The 21,231-nt window shown below is 32.7% G+C and overlaps 1 protein-coding gene across 5 annotated transcripts in view; it reads right to left on the bottom strand.

The window, feature by feature from the left end:
- LOC145287995 (uncharacterized) overlaps positions 1-21,231 on the bottom strand; it is a 77,828-nt gene that overhangs the window by 23,872 nt on the left and 32,725 nt on the right. For 3 of the 5 annotated variants that reach the window (XM_080135991.1, XM_080135993.1, XM_080135992.1), the window contains exons 2-5: positions 15,261-15,310; positions 10,660-11,438; positions 5,812-6,047; positions 24-92 (exon numbers count right to left, since the gene is read on the bottom strand). In XM_080135991.1, the coding sequence (XP_079992117.1) occupies positions 24-92; positions 5,812-6,047; positions 10,660-11,434 (1,080 nt within the window). In that variant the 5' untranslated portion in view covers positions 11,435-11,438; positions 15,261-15,310. The remainder of the gene's footprint in view (positions 1-23; positions 93-5,811; positions 6,048-10,659; positions 11,439-15,260; positions 15,311-21,231) is intronic. The other 2 variants (XM_080135994.1, XM_080135995.1) reach the window with 1 other exon arrangement.

The following is a 21,231-nucleotide window of genomic DNA, read 5'->3' as shown; positions in this document are numbered from 1 at the left end:
TTACAAATTTGTTTTATGCTTACTTGACTAAATTGAATTTCAGAATTAGCATCAATTCTATTTGGTTCAGTTGATTCTCCATCATAGGATCGCTAAAAATATATGAGTAAAACTATAAACAAATTTAAACATCTATTCATATATATATATATATATATATATATATATATATATATATATATATATATATTTTCACAAAAATCAAGATAACAAAGTATAATATGTGTATTTTATGCGTATTTATTGTGTATTTTATTATGTGTTACAATCGTTTCATAGCTGTTTGGACAATTTTAAATTTTATATGATTTAAAAATATTCCAAAATAGCTACTCTTCAGACAGCCAAATACACTATTTATACATATATGAATACATTCATAATCTATTTTTAGAGAAAAAGCAGTTGGACCTACCTACACACAATCCTTATATTTTCATTTTGTTTTTTATTTTTCAGTAACCTTCATATTTAGTAATCGTCCTATTTTAGTATTTTTTCTTTTTAAATGATATTTCAACCAATTACCTATTTTAATATTAATTTAATCTTTTGTAAGTTCTTTTTATTTTAATAATTATTTTTCTTCCCCAATTTATTTATTTGATTTATTTCCAAATACTAATCCACACCTTCAAATTCTAGTTTCTACTTATATGCTCGATTATTTCTTTCACAATCTCCGAAAGTTTCATACAAACTTTGTTTATATTCTACGATCTCCTGATTAATTAATGCTTAACATTTTATTTCTTAAGAAGGTTAATTGAAAAATTATTAATTAAAATTTATTTTCATTCTATCTTGGTTATGCCAATAATTTAAATTTAAAATTTATCTTATCAATTGTTATCATTATCCAAGTATTTTATTTTAATTTATTATTTTTCTTTCTTTTATCATCCGTAAAATCCTTACGCTCAAAGGGAGATAACTATTTAGTCAGTTTTTACCAATTTATCGAAATTCCCTGGATTAATATTTTAATATTTTGATTTTAGTATATTTCACCTTTGTTTAATTTTAAACTTATAATTCTAATATTATCTTCTTTATGACAATCTCAGTTAAATTTCTCACTTAGTTTTCTTCAATTTTATATTTTGATTAAATTTATTTTAATCTATCCTAATCTTTCTGTTATTGAAATTACTCGGGTATCCATAACTATTATTAAAATTAAAATTACTTTTATTTCTCTTATTCAGGTTATAATCATTTTTGTTTCTATATGTTAAGTTGATGATCTAATAATTTATTTATTGCACCATTTTAAAATCTTAGTATTAAATTTAAGCATTCTCTTTCCACACTTACATTTTACCCTCAACATCTTCAGTAAATTTTCTTTTTTAAATTTATTTTAATCAGGTTTTAGGCGTGATAACAGGAATTTATTTCTTTGAAGACAGCTTTGTATAATATCTAACTTTTGTGTAAAATTTCCTCTTTAGAATTCACTATGTGGTATGCTTCAAATAAACACAGATTTTGATTTACTTGATTCATACTTTCTAGCTTTATCTACTACTGACCATTTTAATTCAAAATCTTTTTTATTCTTATGTAGTTATAAATAAATATATATAAAATATATATATAAATATATATATGTATGTGTATATATAAAAAAATCAATATGAAAAATATATGTTTATATCTTTTCTCTATTAGTCTCTTATTTGTTGATGTGTAGGAATACAAAATTTCTTTAAAAAATATACCATATATATATTTCATGATGATTGTTACTTCTTGACAGAAGTTTGCTATATTTCAAGTTCATGTTTTGTGTCCATATGCACACATTTAGCTCTTTAATCCAGCTTCACTTGTATAATCATTCATAGATGTAGCAGGGTAACTTGCCAGTATTTGGTGGCGCTTATGAAAGGATTTTTACTCGTTATAATTTTCTTATTTTGTTTTAAGATTCAAGGCCTTGCAATATTCACATGTTGGGCACATTTTCATATGTGTTTTGATAAACAATCCAAGCTATGCACCTTTGAATGTCTTGTCAAATCGCTTGCTGATTTACTGACAAACTCAGATATTACAACACTACTTGGGTGCCAGATCCTCATAAAATTGTTGGTCTTGCCTAACATAGTGTAACTACACATGGTTCACCAAACTAGCTTTACATAAAATAAACGATTGAAAGGTGCGACTCGGGAAATATATCGGCAGCTTCCGGAAGAACAACAAAATGATATTGAGGAAATCAAACGTGCCCTACAGAACAGACTCATTTACAGCCTTTGAGCAGTTCACAAACCGCCTGGGAGAGACTGTAGACGAGTTCCTGACAGATTTGTAATGGCTGTACCAGCTGGTAGGCGAAATGCCACCAGAATGCTGGATGAAAACTTCCTTCATTAATGGACTACCATGCCACGTCAGGGAACTTCTGTGGTCGTCAACTACGATGGATACCCTATCATTAAAAGAACTATTTGAAAGAGGGTGCCTCATGTTGGTGGACAACAAGAACGAGGATCTTGCAACTGCAGTGCAACCTAGACGAGTCTCATATGCACCAATACCTGGCAGGGATAACAGAAGTGGCTATGTTAACTGCTCTAGATGCGGGGGTCTGAACCACCTGGTCAGAAACTGTTGAATTAACTTGGAATAACTTCAGTAGCCGATTTTTTTCTTTCCCCAAAAAAATAAAATTCATTTTTGCAACAGTTGCTTCCTGGTAGTGGCTAAACAAAATGCCTGTTGACTTCATTACATTCCTCCTCTCCTCTTCTACTTCTCACACCATTCTTATCCATTCCCCCATCACATGACCTGTAAACAGGTGACTCTGGTTTGGTATAAAATCTCAATCTTCATGGCGTCTCTCTTTCAGATCCCACCTGAACCTAAGTTCATTATTGCTGTCATTTTTATGTACAGCCACACAAGGCACAAACATGTGGGCGTTTACTTCTTTGATGATTATCACAGGAACTGCATGCAGTGCGGCAATGGTAGCAACCAGAGAGAGAGATCAACCTTGCGCTCTTATTCTTGCAACAAAACAGGGCACATAGCAAGAGATTGTCCGGGAAATAAGGGGCAAGATATTAGCGCCACTCTCTCCTCATTCAAATTAAAAGGGGTGCTCCCCATGATAGAAGTTGTTGAGAAGAACGCAGAGTACTAGTGAATTCTGGATGCTCTCGATCCCTTGTAACTGGATCAGTGTGACCCTTGGATCAGCTAGCATTGGAAATTCTAACAGTCGATGGTGAAGTCCTCTGTAGCAAAGGGTGTCAGGACTATCACATTGGCAATAGAAGATGCAGACCTCATGAAAGTTGAGGTTCTGGTCATGGACATACCGCTGTTGGGCTTTGATATGTTAATTGGAATGGACATGATCAAAATGTTGGGAGGAGTTCGTATAACCGTATAACTTTTGCTAGGACGGAGTCTTATGCCTGTGCCGCAATAAGAATAGAAGAATCTGACTTCAATGCCGAGTTCAATGAGCAGACAAAGACTTGGATGGCGTCGTGGAAGTGGTCAAGCAATCAGCCACCTAATGGACTCACCAACAGGGTACCTGAGTATCTGATGTCTGACCGAATTTGACATGAGTATCGTCATGAACTGGAGACGTGGTTGAACAATGGATGGTTACTTCCCTATTCTGAGGAACAGCTTGGTCCCATGAAGGGTCTGATTTCATTAATGGCCATTTTTCAAAAGAAAAAGTTCAAGGTGCGTCCGGTGTCGGACTTTCAGGAGCTAAATGAACACGTCGAGACCAACACAGCACATGCCAATATCTACGCACAAAAAGCTAAGAGAATAGAGGAGGAAAGGCTCCAATATGTTGTTATTTGACCTTCAAAGAGCCTAAGTGCATGTGCATAAATCCTAATGACCGTACCAGCTTGTGCTGTTTGAAAGAAAGAGGTACTGCCTGACATGTATGGGTCTTGGGCTTAATGTAGCATCCTCCATCATGTGAGCTATTGTTGAAGCTACACTGTCGAGGAAAAACAATATTTGGCAGGCAACATCAACGTACATTGATGTTTATCAACAAAGATGTGGTTTCCACAACGAAAGTGAAACAGGATTTGATCGATTTTGGATTAGCAAACAAAGAACCATTTTTCATCTACAATAAAATATTTTTGAATAACTCATACAAGGAGTTAGCCTATTTATTCCATGAGGAAACAAGCTTAATTTTGAATATTATAATTAAATAAGTTTAGATAAAAGTGGCATATCAAATTCAATTGTTTAACACTGAATGGACCAAATATCATACTTATCTAAGGAAACTAGAAACTATTGAAATTTTCTTTTAGCTCTAAAACTAGCTAAATTTTATTGATTGTCTGATTTTGCAAAACGGTTAATTAACCCACCATATTAATTTTTTGTCTGATGATTATTGCAGATTGTATTTATTTTTACATTTTTATTTTACCATATTGTTTTCCATCTGCAGCTGAAAAATAGAGATTGTTTGGTGATCCAACTCATTTACACAAAGTTATACTTAAAAGGCACAAAAATAAACCTGTTAGTACAAGTTTCACTACTTATTTAAGTATATTTATTAGTTACATTATTTGCAACTATGTTCTTGCATAGCATTTATCATTTCAAGTAATATTTGGATTTAATTGTTATCAACCTGAATTCTTTGTTTGTATTTTTTTAATATATAATGAAAAATTTGTTTTTCTTTTTCAAAAAAGAAAAAAGCAAGCATAACCACATCAATTTTAACAGATTTTCTAAAATGACATAGTCGACATAAAAGTTGTTAAAAGTTATTGAATTCAATTTTTTTCAAATGCCATCTTGTAGTAATAGGATATGTGGGTTATGTTAGTTATATAGAAATAGGAAATTTCCACTAAAAACTAAACTAACAGGACAGAAAGTAATGTAGGAGATAGAGAACATGACAAATAGGCTTGTCTCTTAAGTGTTGAACTGCATGGGAAAAGACATATTCATAGATCAGTGGGGATGAATTGAACGAGTAGGCATAATACTAATTGAATAGAGAAAAATAATATGAAATATATAATGGATGTGTAACGTGAGACTTACACACAAGCTTAATTTTCATGACCTCAGAGCAAGATTAAATTTAGACAATATAGAAAAGTGTGCAGAAAAGAAGATTTTGATAGTATAGTCATGTTGAAAGAATGGCTGAAAGTTCTTGGGTTAGTAGAGGTAGTAGGGTAGTAGGGTCAGTTCACAGGAGGAAGTCAAACATGAGAAGTAGTAAGAATGGACTTGAGGGGAAGAGGGATAAATGAAAACCTGGCCAGAAATAAGTTAGTTTGGAAGTAATTTCTAAGTCATTTAACATGTGAGAATGTAAAACAAACCTTAAAATGAATATGATGATGATAGGTAAATGAAAGGTTGTCTATTAATTTTGTGTGATAAAACTACCCCAAAAAGATTAAAATACAGAGGAACAAATATATTTTCATTTTAGTAACGAGATACAACTAGGTCTGCTGTTGTTACACATCAACATACATGCCATAAGATCAATGAGAACAATTTTTACAAAGAAAAGAATCCATTCTACTGCGACTAATTCAACAAAGATTTCTGCTACTACGAGATAGCGCCAACTATATATTTTTTGCAGTCTAAAGATCAAGAACTTGTAATTATCAATCTATAAGCATAAATGATATACAGATTGAAGATTTAGATAAAAATAAAAACTATTTTATCTTCTAATGAAAAAGGTAACATTTTACAAAGAAAAGATATAGATTTACAAGCAATCAAAAGAATTACAAAACTTTGTATACTTACAGTAAAAGGTATGATGATAACAGTACCTTGATATTTTGTATCTTTGATAGCTCGAGGAGTGCGGTTATCAATACGTATGAGATTGCGTTGTCTATCTACACGATAGAGTTCATATTTTTTACCTTCCAATACTGGATAAATGCTAATAAGAAATTGTAAAAATCGTTCTTGATTTTGTTTAAGGCACAAATAAGTTTTTCTTGGAGTTCCAGACATATAGTCTTGTGCTGGAAAACCTTTAAAAAAAAAAAAAAAAAAAAAAAGGAAAAGTTATATAGGCTTAATTTTAATAGTACACCAAGGCAACGATAAATGAAGGCTATACTAAATGCATGAATTAAAGTAAAACAATTTCAATTTCCCTAACAAGTTGAAAATTAAACACAACCACATTAGACTACCGAAGCAAGTAGGTGGCAGCCTCCTAAACACTAACACAATTCCAGGTTATCTTGCAAATTTTCAGGTTATATATTAAAAATAATATTTTTCAGAATTTCATATTAACAATGTTAATAGTTCATGCATTAAATATTAAGTTAAAGAAATACATTTTTCCAGTTAAATGTAGAAGGTTAAAGAAGCTGAGAGAGAAAGAGAGAGCTTGATTCTGAAGTTTATTGGTTGAATGAGTCACATGAGATATTTGAAATTTATTTAATATTGTTGCCAGTCAGTAATATAGAATTAGCTTGGATAAAGGGACATTTAAACCATTTCACAATTTAATAAGTTTAAGGTAACATTCCCAGTTATTTTTTTTTAATTTTACGTTATTCAATCACTTAAATTATAAAAAGTTCAAAAATTGTTTGAATTATACAAATATTCCTAATAACAGTGTCCTTTAAGGAACATTTGAACATCAGTTTGATCATTAGTATTACAAGTAGGACAGCTAGTGACTTTTTCAAGTTAGTTTCACACATAATAGGAGTTACAATCAGGTGAATTGAAGAATCAGGTGTTGAGACCAATGAAACCATGAAAGTTCGGACAGTCATTTCTGGGTTTTCCCTCAAGGTGTGACATGCTGCCATAGCCACTCAATGGACAGTAACTCAATATACCATCTAAATTGAGTCTGATTTTTTTTTTTTCAAAACCGTGGAGCAGAAAACATGCAAAACAAATACAGGTGCAACATCAACTTTCCAGCATCCTAGAGTATAGAGACTTTCCAAATTAACAGATTATCCAACTGCATTTTAATATCCTATAATTTGATTGCAGAAATTCCCCTTTGTACCAAATTAACGTAGGTTTGCAATAACAGATGTCACATACAAATTGAATATGTCTAAACTATTATCCACCATGTAACTGTAGATCGCCGTTATAATAAAATGCTATAATCCATCCTAGGAGCGCCATCAACACTATCGTCAGGACTTACAGAGGAAGTAGTTCATATTTTTCCCTCTATTTAAAAAGTACTTCCACCAACCCCACTCAATACCGAGATATATTATTCACACTACACATATACTGCCCAGTCTGCCTTCATAACTGGATCACGAACTCATACACATACCATTACCTTTCCTTTTTCCGTTAGAAAAATAATAATTTCTCCCTTACAGACATCTGGCAAATCTCATTGGCTGAGAATAAACAAATCACTAATTACCGATTACGACTACTCATAAATAAATAAACACACAATACTTTTACAAAAAAAATGTTTGCACACTACTCATCATGCAATCCTTACAACGTGAAACAGAGCCATTGCTTTTTTCACTTCTTTGGCACACCAGTACTTAGTTAAACAGACACACACACACATGTATGCACATATCCACAGAGAGAGTTACACATAGATAGAGAGAGAGAAAGATAGAGACCGTTATTTTGAAGGCCTAAATCTAACTCACATACAGAACGTTTTCCTAGGTAAACAAATGAATAATATAAATTAAGAGTTTGAAATAAAATAATTTCTTTTATTTTAAAAGTAAAACTTTTCACAAAGAAACATAAAACAGAACTTTTCGCAAGTAAACAAAAAAAAGCGGAACATTTTTAAATCCTGGATAAAATACTTTTCCATAAATCTATATATCTGTAAAAGTGAACGTGTGTGTACGTGTGTGTGTACATTTCCTTACGCAATAACTCTGTCAATTTTAAGTCTACAGACTCAAAATTTGATATACAGGGTACTGAGATTTGGGAAAATCTTTGTAATCCGTTTTTGGCCAGAAATTTGGCTGTTAAGGGGTCAAAGTTCAATGATTTGACCTTCAAGAACTCTACCAAACTCCTCCGCCAATTTTGGGTCTAAACACTTGAAATTTTAGATATAGGTTCCTTGGACATGGATCTAATTTAATAACTTGATTTGAGCCCAAAAACATTTACTGCTTTTATTTTTGCTCAACATACACCTCCAAACGCCCAGGCTGAAATGCTAGTAAAAAATAAACCAAATTTTATCGCTACTGGTTTCAGGATATCATTTCTTTTACACCCTAATTTCATTCCCCTTCCTTAATTTTTCTTGAATCCTTCAAATGGCATTTTTAATCATTAAAAAAAAAACATCTTGAAATTTTCTTAAACCATTACGTTTTAGTTTTTTCCGGAATTTTTTTCTTTAAGGAAACATTGAATAAAAGTTTGGGATTCTTCATCTTTTTTTTGTTTTTTTTTACTTGGGTTTGCTATCGTCACAATTTTTAGTTAAATGTACATGTTACATCATGTTTGTGCTTTGCTCGAATCTGGTAACGAGTTACAAGACTCAGAAGGCGACCACACAAAATGAAACAATGGTTCTTGCGGAAATGAAAACAAAAAGGCACTGATTTAATTGAAAAGTTCTGTTTTCTGTTTATTTGTGAATAAATTATTTTCTTAACTTATAGTATTCATTTGTTTGCTTGTTAAAACATTCTGTTTACATTCAGTGTGATAGCGGTGTGACCCACTTTATTCCATTTTGCATGATATAGGGTTAGAGAGTATTCTTACAATTAAAGGACAATCCTGCCAATAGAGATAGAGAGAGAGAGAGGAGGAGGAGGAGGAGGAGGAGGAGAAGAGAGACAGACAGAGAGGGCTTTGACCTTATTTCATTCATATGTATTTTTATTTTTACATACAAATATGTCAAAATACCATTGAAGTTTAAAACTATTTGTGCATACTTTAATCTATTATAACTATTATTGAATGTTTTGTTATTAATTTTTTTTACCCAAATAGCTCACAAAGCTAAATATATTGCTTTTTTATTATTACATACCTTACATTTCGAGCTAATTTCTTGCCACCCACAACCACAAAATGGGGTATCTATTCCGAAAGCCGTTTTTAACATGAGAAGGTTGGTGGTTGAACTACAATAACAGCACCAACCGTACTTTCATTTTTTATGTCGTGGGGGGGATGCTACCAACAGGCAACACCGGTTAACAGGTCCTGTTAGTTAATAAAAATCCACCAATAAACTGCTAACTCAAAAATTATGTTTCACATTTTTAAATCACTAGAGAATGTTAAAATCTTAAACAAACATTAAATATAAATGAATAAATAAAATTTGATGAAACTGACTGATATTTACAATTAACACCATGGTTTTTGCTTAAATTTGCCCTTAAAGTCATAACTAGGATTAAATTTTTAAAAATATATAATTTTTAAATAAAGGGAGACTAACACTAGCAGTTGTAGTGTAAACAAAAAAAATTGATGGCATCGTATACAAGACCATTTGTTGGCTGCTTAGTAAAATTTATCAAATTTCCTTTTTTGATTTTGTCTGGAAGTGCTAAATCATCATCATATGTATTTTACATGCTGGCATGCGTTGCATGGCTTTTAAAAATTAACTTTCAGACGTTCATTTCTGACCAAGTCTTTTTTTATCCCTCTTTCTCTTATCTTTACACTTCCTACCATGTTTTCCTTGGCCTTCCACTACCAAATGACCTTGCTTCCATAACTGTTCTGCATCTACTAACCCAATCTGCTGCATGCACATGCCTTGATCGACAGTGGCAACACTCTGCTGGTTAGTAATGGCAGAAGTTCTTAGAACTTATTTCATTCGGTCTTTTTGAAATCATAGAATTAGTTGCCGGATAAGTTGTTAAAAAATGGATTTTAGCAAATATTTTCAACTAATGGGACCTTGGTATTGCCTAAGAAAATTGAAGAACTCAATTCATACCCCCACCTCTGAAGCTCATGTAATTTTACTTTACTTTTAATCAGCTATAAACATTAATTATAGCAGTCTGTAACTATTAAAGTTATAAATAATAATGAAAATCACAATACATAAAGGCAAGGAATTATTTTTTGTGTGTTAGTGGAGGAGGAGATAAATAATTATGTGTATACACAAACATTGGAAGGTAATAGTTGATATGAACGTAAAAATGAAGTATGTGACCTTAAAAAAAAAAAAAAAGACAGAAATGGGGTGTGCGCAGTTTAGTTTAAACCATTATAATTGTTCACTTCATTGGTTTATGATCCTGAAAAAATTGGTGTTATTAGTCTCAGACAATATTACTTTAATAATCCAAGCTTAGGGTGTTGGACAATCAAAATTTGAGAAATATAAGGATAAAAATATACTATATTTTCTGATTGACAGCAATGAAAAAGTTGCAAATTTTTATTTAAATCATAATCATCTGATATTGAATTCTTATATAAAAAAGAAATTGTAATAGTCTCTCTCAACAGACAAAAATTAATATTTATTCAATGACAAAAAAACGGTTTTTTTTACAGGCTTTCTCTAATTTTCAGTTTATAGGCCTTAAAAAAAAAAAAAAAAGTCATTAGAATGTAATTAGGCAAGTATTGATAATAAAGAAAGTTTCTTACCGTAACCCTGCATTTGATAAGATCTGACTATTTCTTGTTCTAATGGGTCACATGATGTAAATTTGGGCATTTTTGCATACATGTCTGGCAAACAAAAAAGAAAACAACGGAAAAAATCTTTCTCTTTGGGGCCACGTTTCATTTTTTCTCGATGTGTTCGAAGACGCTTCTGCATCATGAAAGGTGCATTGTAACATCCTTTGTCACCCATCATCCTCTTGATTGATCCAGATTCATCATGATGCAAGTTAGCAAGTGTTGGATTGGCTATTCCCTGAGAAGTAACAACTGACTGATTGATATTGCTAGATAACGAATCAGAACTAGAATGGAGCAAAGAAGGACCTAATACAGATGAAGAATTTAAGCTGTCCATCAACTGTGATGGAAATTGAAGGAGTTGCTGTTGCTGTTCATTTTGTTGGGATTGCTGCAGCATCAACTGTTGTGCTGTTTCAGAATGCTGTTGCTCTTCCTGTTGTTGTAACTGAGGTTGTTGAGGTTGTGCTTCTGTATTTTCAAGTTGCGATAATGTTTGTGCAGTTTGTGGGTGTGGAAGCAAACTATTTGCTGTATTAACTAATAGTTGTTTGGTTAGTTCGGCCATCGATTTTCTTGGTGTTAAAGAATTATCTACAGGTTGAATATCAGGATTGTCAGCACTGTTTGATATAGCAGCAGTAGCATTTCCAGCATTTTGTTGATCAAAAAGATTTTCAAGTTGCATTGTAGCTTTTGTATTGTTTTCCATTGTTTTTTGTATCTTCTTGTTCATCCATCTGCAAGAAATTATTGAATATGTGACATCAATTTAATTCATTGCAAATAAAATTAAAAGTTAAAAAAAAAGAATTAAATATTGTAACAATTTTTGAATCTGCAAGTTTCTAAAATTCATAAGGTCACAACTGAAACACACCAATCTACATCAAAAGCATTCCACTTGTTTGATGTTTTTTAGATTAAAACTATTTAATATTAAAATTTCAAAAACAAAATGAAAACATTGCAAATACATAACACATTTGTCTCACAGCTCCTAATTAAAAAAAAATCAGATTATTAAACAAATATTTTTCTTAATCTTACTTTACTATCCTAAAATAAAATAGGGCCCACTTTTTATGTAGACAATTATATTTCAAGCATATTCATTGGCTTCATATGTAGATAATATAAGAAAAGAAAATGTACACGGAATCAAAGATTACGTTAGGTTCAACTTTTTTCAGAGTTAGACAAACCACTTTTTTTTGTTTCTACTGTAAAAACTGAACTTTTTAATTGACGTAAACATACAAACTTTGATGATCAAGGCAATTAAACATAGATTTTTAAAAATTTTCTATAAATAAATTATACAATGAAAAAGCTATCATTAATATATTCAAGAACATCTGATGATTAATGAATTCAAAGTTCAAAATTTACCTGACTTTATTTTTATGCCTTTTAGTTAAAAAACTGTTGACCAAAGAGAGACAGGGATTTTTATCTTATTTATGTATTGATTTATAAATACGAGTGGCTAAATTTTTAGGTCTTAGTTAAATAAAAAATAATAATATGGCTATAATTCTTTTATAATTATTTCTGGGTCTTTCACATTATAATATTATGCAGAATGTGTTTTTACTTTTTCTCTGTAATCTTTGTAATTAAAGAAACACGAGTGATGCCAGGTAGGTTTGCTAGTTTAACATGAAAAGACAAAAATGATAAAAGCAAGAAAATGCAGATTAATCATAGAATCATACATAAATTGTAATATAATTAAATAGAAAGTAGCTTTTTAAAAAAATTCATGGAAATCACTTCAGATAAGACATGAAGCCACTTAATATAAGCAGCTAACAAGAACAAAAAATGATTATTGAAAAGACAGGAAATGTCTGGTATAATTTATTTTTAGCAAAATAATGTTAACGCTTTCCTAATTTAGTGAGCATAGGTTTTGTGTGTCTACACATTTAAAAATAGTCCTGTCTTAAAGAAAAATTGACACTTGTTAATATGATGAGCTCAAAATATGGTTTTACTCTGTTTTCATAAAAATAAAATTTAAAAAAAAAAAAAATCCCACTGTGTTTCTTTAACTACAAAGGCTTCTTCTGTGTAATAAGTTCTAAAAACACATTGTAAAAAAAAAAAATAATAATTTCTATCCCCTGTAATTAAAAAGAAAATAGTTGAATTTTCTATTCATTACAAAAGTTTTCAATGCATGTCCCATTTCACTCCAGTGGCTCACTTAATCCTTTGGCAAAGTGTTCTCTGATTCTCTTCAGCATTTACATCGCTGTGCCATCAGATATACATACTAAATACTCCTTGCTGTAACCCTGTTCCCTCTGGAATATATGATATACTTGGATTAGATCTGCTGTCTACTCATTGGAATATAACAGTTGCTTCTGTTGCCTACAGATTATTTCATGGTTCTTGCTCCACCACAATGATTAAATACTGCCCTAAACAGACCAAACTTGCAATGATATACATTCACATTAGACTCTCTGCATAATCACACTGATGTTTGCTCAGAGATGTACCAGTGATCTCCTTCCGCAGTCCTGAACATGCTGCCTCAGAATTGTGTGAATGAACATATATCATTGTCACATTTTTGGAGTTTTGTATTGGTTAACTATCATGATATTCTTAAGTTTTATGCATTCCCTAATTAGTTTAGTAGCTTGTCTATTGCTAACGGTTTAATAAAAAAAAAAAAAAAGTTAATGGTGTTAATCTAAAATAGTAACTCAGATTTTTATTCTTCAGCAAGTAAAAGAAAGAACATTATTAAAGTTAAAGTTTTTTTCTGTTTTTAGTATAACAATAAGGCAATAAAAGTTAAGATATATTCTTATAGGAAGGTACTAGTGGGGGTAACCGGCGTTGCCCGGGTGTTTGGAGGTGTAAAAGAAAAAAAAAAAAAGTGTTAGTAGGGAGGGAGGCTTGAACTCGTGACACACCCGAAGGCAGAAAAGAAAGTGAAAGAAAACATGACATCTTACTGCTACGCTACGAGGCCATAGGAAGTGAAAAGCGTTCAAATTTAGCGATGTCAATCAAAAAGTTGACTTGCTAAGTGAATACGCAGGTGCAAAAAGTTGGCTGAAGGCCAGTTCAGCTTCTCGCTGTTTCATTTATTTGTTTCTCCATAATGTTGGGGAAACAAAGCTCCCCAGAAAGAAGGTAAACTTTCAATGAATAGCAATTGTCTGATATGAAGGGTTTTCCTCACATTGATCAAAGCTAATTGCTTTCAAGACGTCCCAGCAAGAAAGGCCGCTGACGCTTTGCTTTGATGAGTTTTGCTTTATACAAAAAAGACCAACAAATACGCAAAAGGATAGCGGGAATTTTATAAGAGTCAATCAAAATAAATCTAGAGACAACGTCCATACGCAAATCGTAGATATTATAATCTAGGGAGTATATAAAAAGTTTTAAACATAGTAACCCCCCCCCCCCCAGAACCCTGGCGAAAAAAGCCTTTACTGGACATACAAAAACGTGCGCACCACTTTAGCATTTTATATATATATAGATGTTCTAATTTGTGGAATTGCTCCCATTAATATTCATTTACTACAACATGACAATACATTTCTAAGGATTGTTCACCTGCTTGCAGTTTCCATTTGGCACTATTAAAATTGGCTTCTAAATAAATAACACATCAGAAAATTTTCTAATTTCTGACAAATTTTTAATGGTCTTATTTTGGTGGCTAATTGAGTTACGAGAATAAATTCAGTATCATTGTTCATATTTTGTGAAGACCAGCATGTCTACATTATGATTTTATTTAGTAAAAATTTTAGCTGCAGAAATCTAACATGGATTTATGGATTAATTAAGTTTTAAATAAAGAAATAAGCGGCTGTGAAAGTGACAAATTCAAGTCTATACTAGCTTTTCCAGTCGACCTTTATTGCTATACAAGGTGCTGAGAAAATTGGTAGCATAATTTGGGGATTATGTTCTATACATGTAAAGGAGCCTCTTTGTGTGAATGGGGGGGTGCATTTGCAACAGCACTCCATTATTGCTCGTCTAATTTCCTTTATGGCTACTTTCTCTGTGTGGTTTTTGGATTGTCTTGTTCATATTTATTTACTTGTATTTGATCTGTTGTCTTATATTCTCAGAATGCTAACTGGGTTTCCTCTGTTAGCTATTAAAGGAGCCTCTACCAATTATGACTCTTAGATCTTTCTTCTGGACCCCACAAATTTCATATTTATTGGTGTCATTTTTTCATGGTGTTATTAGTGTATGTGGCAATACCAAATCCAGACTTATTTTACCTATGATTCGATTAGAGGGATAATATTTATCCATCTCATATGCAGTGCACTACCAAACACATTGTATGTTTTAGATATTTATAATAAAGAATGTGGATTTCTTTAATGTGCCAATAACTCAGCACTCAAGTGTTTCCAAGCCTACATATGCATATAGACTATAATCCCAAAGTTATAACTTTCCAAACAAGAAGATTGGAAAAAATAAAAAATGAAATACAGCCTAGCAATAAATTTGTTCAAAATTGTGTAAATAAAATTTAATAGAACTAAAATAATATTTACCGTAAAGATTTGCAGTTGATAATTTATGCAAATATAGAATTCTTTCGGACCTGATAAAAAAAAAATTTAAAAAATCAATCTACAATTTTTATTTGAAAATCTTGTAATTTGACAGTAAAATTGTGTAAAATGTTTAAATTCTTTTAGCAAGGCAAAAATAAACCATTAAAGATGCATTTAAGAAATAAAAATATGTAAAATGAAAATCAAATTAAATGGTATTTTTAAAAAATGTATCTATTGAAAATATTTTATTTTTGTAACTGTTGACATTAAATCTTTGCAACTTTTCACAACAAACATAATATTTAATAATGAACTTTGTCTTGCTAGAATTGCATCTATCCCTATTCAACACCCCACAAGTACAAATTTACATACAAAGTCGATTTTCAATGAGGAGGGGAAGCTTCTCTACAAGAAAGGGGAGCAGATTGGATTAGAGACTGTTACAGCGATAAAAGGGAAAAAAGCTTTAAATAAAAAAGTAAGAATTATCACCCCTTATAGGTCCTTAGAACGACTAGAGTGCTAGGAGAGAAAAGCAACATCACAAACAAATTATGTTTAAAAATACAATGAGATTGCCTACTTGTTCTATGTTATCCAATAATCACAATTTCTCCAAACACAACAAAATTTGGCAATGAGATGAGATTGGATAAAATACCAGATCTCAAAAACAAAAAACGCACAGGGTCTAAAAAAAAAAAACTTTCGCAAAGTCTTTTCTGCACAAACGGGGGAAAAAAAAATCTTTTGCTCAATAAATTTTTTGTGAACACACAAAAAAAAAAAACAACTTTTTCCACAATAACTTTTTTGTGTACACAAAAAAAAAAAAAAAAAAAAATTTGTGCACAAACAAGAAGGAAAACAAAACAAATTATTTACATCATGGATCAAAATTTATTGGATAAAATATTGTGAAACCAGCAAGCTAAATTTTTTAAGGCTCAAAACAGTTTAATTGAAACTTTATCAGCACAATTTCACAAACAATTGAAACACCAAAATCAATTTCTCTGGACACCATAGCAAGCAAAATAACAGATTTTTCGTTTAATCCAGATTCAAAACAAACTTTTACTGTGTGGTATGGATGGTGGAAAAATACGTTTCAACACGAGTTTGCATCCATGGGCGACACATGAAAATTGTGTTTACTACTTCGCAAATCGAGCACAGCAGAACATGAAAGATGTTCAAGTTTTATTCTTCTGAAAAAAACAGATTTCATATATGATGAAATGTTAGCACAGTTGTCAGACATTTTTGGTGCGTCAGCATCCTTTTTTAATATTCGTTACAACTGTTTGAAATTAAAGAAAATAGCTACAGACGATTTTGTCAAATATGCTGGAATTGTCAATGTACAATGCGAAAATTTTCGGCTGCAATCACCGACAGAGGATCAATTCAAATGCTTCATTTTCATCGCAGGTTTACAATCTCCAGAAGATGCAGACACATGCATACGTCTACTGTCTATGGTTGATAAAGATAAAGAAATGACGGTAAAAATTCTGACGACAAAATGTCAATGACTAATAAATATAAAACGAAAGACAACAATGGTGCAAGAACAAAACCCATTGGTTTCAAACAACATCAAATCGGTAGAGAAATCCACGATTGGAAATAGAAAGAAGCCTCCAACACCCTGTTGGTCATGTGGGAAGATGCACTATGCTAGTTTTTGTTCATTTAAAAGACACACATGTCAACACTGTTCACATCGACGGATTTTGTGGTAAAAATAACCACAACACTTCTCGGGTGAATACTGCACAGCCAAGAGGTAAAAAACACAGAAAATACCAAGACGTTTCTAGAATGCCACTTCGAATTCAATTTTTGCCACTTTTAACATAAATTAAGTTAGGAGAAAATATATACTTGCTGAGATAAATAACAAGCCAGTGACCTTTCAGTTTGATACTGCTTCGGATATCACTTTCCAACATGGAGTTGTTGGGAAAACCAACTCTTAAGAGAACTCATGTTGCTTGTGGTGCATCGGGAAACAAGATACAATTAACTGGTGAGTTAACATGCAATATCTTTCAAAGAAAAACAATTTTCAGGTGTGTGCTATATTTCTGATGCATCAACTCTGAATCTTCTTGGTTTAGATTTTATTGAAAAACTTGATCTTTTCAATGTTCTCCGGAACTCGATTTTTAATTCTTTCAATATTAATGCTCCAGCAGATGCTGAAACACATTTTAAGAACATACTTAAGGCAAATACCAGCAATGCTTTTCAAGAAAGTCTTGGATGTTGTTCTAAAGTTAAAGCGACTTTAAAACTGAAGGCAGATGCAAAGCCAGTCTTCAGACCAAAGTGTCCCGTACCATATGCGGCTTTAGTTACAGTAAAAAAAAGAATTGGATCACCTACAAGGAATAATCCAACTTACAAATGACTCATTTTGGGCAGCACCTCTTGCCATTGTGAAGAAGGCTAATGGAAAAGTACAGGACTAAATGAGAGACTCCACTACTCGTACTGGAAAATCTGTTTTCAAACCTCAATGGTTGAACTTGGTTTGCAAAACTGGACCTTGCAGATGCATATCTACAAATGGAGTTGAAGATTCAAAAAATCTTCTCACCATTAACACCTGCAAGGGATTATTTCAATTGAACTGCCTTCCATTTGAGGTTAAGTCAACTTCAGCAATATTCCAACAAACTCTGGATACAATGCTCACAGGATGCCAGGATTTTCCACCTACATTGATGTGTTTTTTTTTTTTGTTTTTTTACTCACCTTCATCTCAAACAAGGCATATTGCCATTGGAGGACGTAAGAGGCTACTAATTGGGACGATGCCTATAAAAGACTAAGATGTTGGTTTACGTTGCATTTCAACTTCTGCATATCAGTACAGTTTGGGAAGCAGGTAGCAGGAAGGGAATTCCAAAGTGTAACCGTTCTAAGGAAGAAGCTATTAGAGTAGAAAACTTTCGACATTTAGAGACCTCAACAGCGAAGGGGTGTGATTTTGTTGCTAAACGGGTTTGTCCGGGATATGTACATGAAAGGGGCACAAGTGGAATGAGTTCATCAGGGCACATTTCATTAAAATACTTGTAAAACCGACACAGGGATGCAACATTGCAGTGATGGGACAGGTGTTGGAGCCTAGTTGACAAAGTGGGACCTATTAGATGGCAGATCCTTTTCTGGACCTTATCCAAAAGGGAGAGGCTAGTGGTAGATGCACCAATCCAGATGTGGCAACAATACTCCATGCATGGGCGAATGGTGGCCTTGTAGAGGTACAGGAGACTTTCAGGTGTCAGCAGTTTTCTAGCACGATAGAAGGAACCCACCTTTCTCACAGCCGCTCTTGCAATATCCTCAATATGTTTGCTCCAGTTCATATTTCCCGTGAATGTTAAGTTGAGAAGTTTGAAGGAAGAATTCTCACGTAGGAAGTTATTTGTCATGAATATCAGTGGTTGAAAAGGCTTCTTGTAATTGTTAAAGGAGAGCAGCTTAGTCTTACTAGCATTAAAATGTTACCTTCCATTTTCGTCCCCATTACACTACAGTCTGAAGGTCATTTTCTAAGGATTCAGCCATCATCTTGGATTTGTGTACATCTGTTCTTCCCTTATGCATGTTATAGAGCGTTGTATCATCAGCAAATATACAATATTATCATTACAGGCACATTCCAAGAGAAACTTCTGCATCATCTTACTTCCATGCTAAATCAAATTCCACAATATGGATTTCACTTAAAATCAGACAAATTCTTCCAAATTTCTGTGAAATACCTTGGATTCATATTTGACAAAAATGATCAAAAACCAGAGCCAGAGAATAGTCAGGTAATAAAACACATAGCAACTTCAAAGGATGGTGCAACACTACGATCCTTTCTGGGCCTTATAAGTCATTATGGTTCCTTCGTATCTGAACTGCACAAATTACGAGGGCCTCTGAATAATCTTTTATAAAAAGATACCAAATGGAACTGGTCAAACACATACAAAAAATTTTTCCAGAAAATCAAAACACTTCTTAGTTCTGATCTATTGCTGACACATTACAATCCATTACTGTTGCAACAGATGCTTTAGACTAGGAAGTCGAAGCAGTAATATCACATATTTTTCCTGATGGCAGCGAAAAAGCCATTACACATGCATCAAAGTTGCTGATATCTACTGAACGAAAGTATAGCTAAATTTAGAAAGAAGCCCTAGCAATTATCTACTCGATAAAGAAATTTCACAAAATACTATATATGGTCAGCATTTTATTCTGACCACAGACCACAAGCCCTTAATAAGTATTTTTGGTTCCAGGAAAGGAATTCCAGTTTATACAACAAATTGCTTACAAAGATGGACAACTTTTCTATAAAGTACCAACAAAGCAGCAAAACTGGCCAAGCAGATGCATTATCCAGACTTATCTCTTCTTATTAAAAAGTAGTGGAAGACACAGTGTCACTGCTGCTATATCTGTGGAACCTGAAGTCGTCTCTGCACTGGTTTCCACAGTGAGATTGCTACCTGTCACTTCAAAGATGATCCAGGCAGGCTATAGCAGCAGCTCCATTATTATAGAAAGTTTGACATTTTCATCTTACAAGCTGGCCAAAAACATGCAACTTCAACCATTTTTTCAGAGATCTTTATTTGAGATCAATGGAACACTTCTTTTTGGAGAATGTGTTGTTCCATTCAAAAAGTTATGCCAAATGTCAACTGGTTGCAAAGTCTCCTCGGAAGACAACATTGCATGCATGGCCTACCTCAGAAACTCCTTGGCCGTGACTACACATGGACTTTGCAGAACCAATTAATGGACAACACTACTTAATATTTGTTGATGCTCACAGTAAGTGATCAGAAGTCTTCCAGATGAACCATACTACCTCAAATGAAACTGTAAAGAAACTACAAAAAATTTTCAGCAGATTGGCCGTTCCTGAAATCTTCTGATTATGGTATCAGCATCTCAGATATCCACCTATCCATCCACAATCAAATAGCCAAGCAAATGCTTTGTCAACACATTTAAGACAGCACTCTTGAAGTTAAACAGGGAAGGAACTACTCAAGAGATCATAGAAATATTTCTAAGTAGCTACAGAGCTACTTCAAATCCAAATTGCCCAAATGGAAAATCTCCTGCTGAAGCACTGATGAACAGAAAAATATGTTTACCAATGGATGTTATTCGTTCATCATCAAATAATATTCCCAAGAAAAACAGGACAATCGAAAATCAATTCAATCACCATCATGGGGCAAGGTCACTTAAATTCCATACCAGGACAACCTGTATTGGCAAAAGACTACCACAATGGTAAAGAAAATGGACACATGTTCACATAGTACGTTGTTCTGGTATGATGTGGATGTACAATCATTTATTTGGGTCAGACATGCAAATTATTCATATCTGCCAATTAGATAATCAAATAACACAAGCATTCCATTAAATATTTTACCTCAAAATGCTCAAGCAACATGCAGTAAACAAAGCAAGATCCAACCTGAAAGACGCAATGAAGGTGCAAACCAACTTCAACTCAACAAATAGACCCACATGAAACATCCTACAAGCATCATATTTCAAAGGGGAGGTGTTATAGCGATAAAAGGAGGAATAACTCTAAATAAAGAAAGTAATAGTTATCACCCCTTATAGATCCGCATAAAGACTAGTGAGTGCTAAGAGGAGAGAAAAGCAACATGGCAGACATCGCGAACATTCAATATTGTCTGTAATTAATTTAATGTTTCTGCCATGAATAAATTGTGTTTAAAAATACAATGAGATTGCCTACTTGCTCTATGTTATTCAATAATCCTGACATCAATTTCTCCAAACACAACAGAGACAAAAAATAAAATTGCTTCAGTCTAGAAGGATTTCTCCTTTAATTGCCAACAAATCTCTCATAACAGCCCCAAAAATGGATCCAGCTGCTGTTGGCATA

The sequence above is a fragment of the Euprymna scolopes genome, chromosome 11 (genome assembly GCF_053919585.1).
Source record: "Euprymna scolopes isolate OS-2025 chromosome 11, ASM5391958v1, whole genome shotgun sequence".
In the NCBI taxonomy this organism is placed as follows: Eukaryota; Metazoa; Mollusca; class Cephalopoda; order Sepiida; family Sepiolidae; genus Euprymna; species Euprymna scolopes.
Note: the sequence above shows the minus strand (reverse complement) of the source record. Positions and strands in the feature narration are given on the sequence as shown.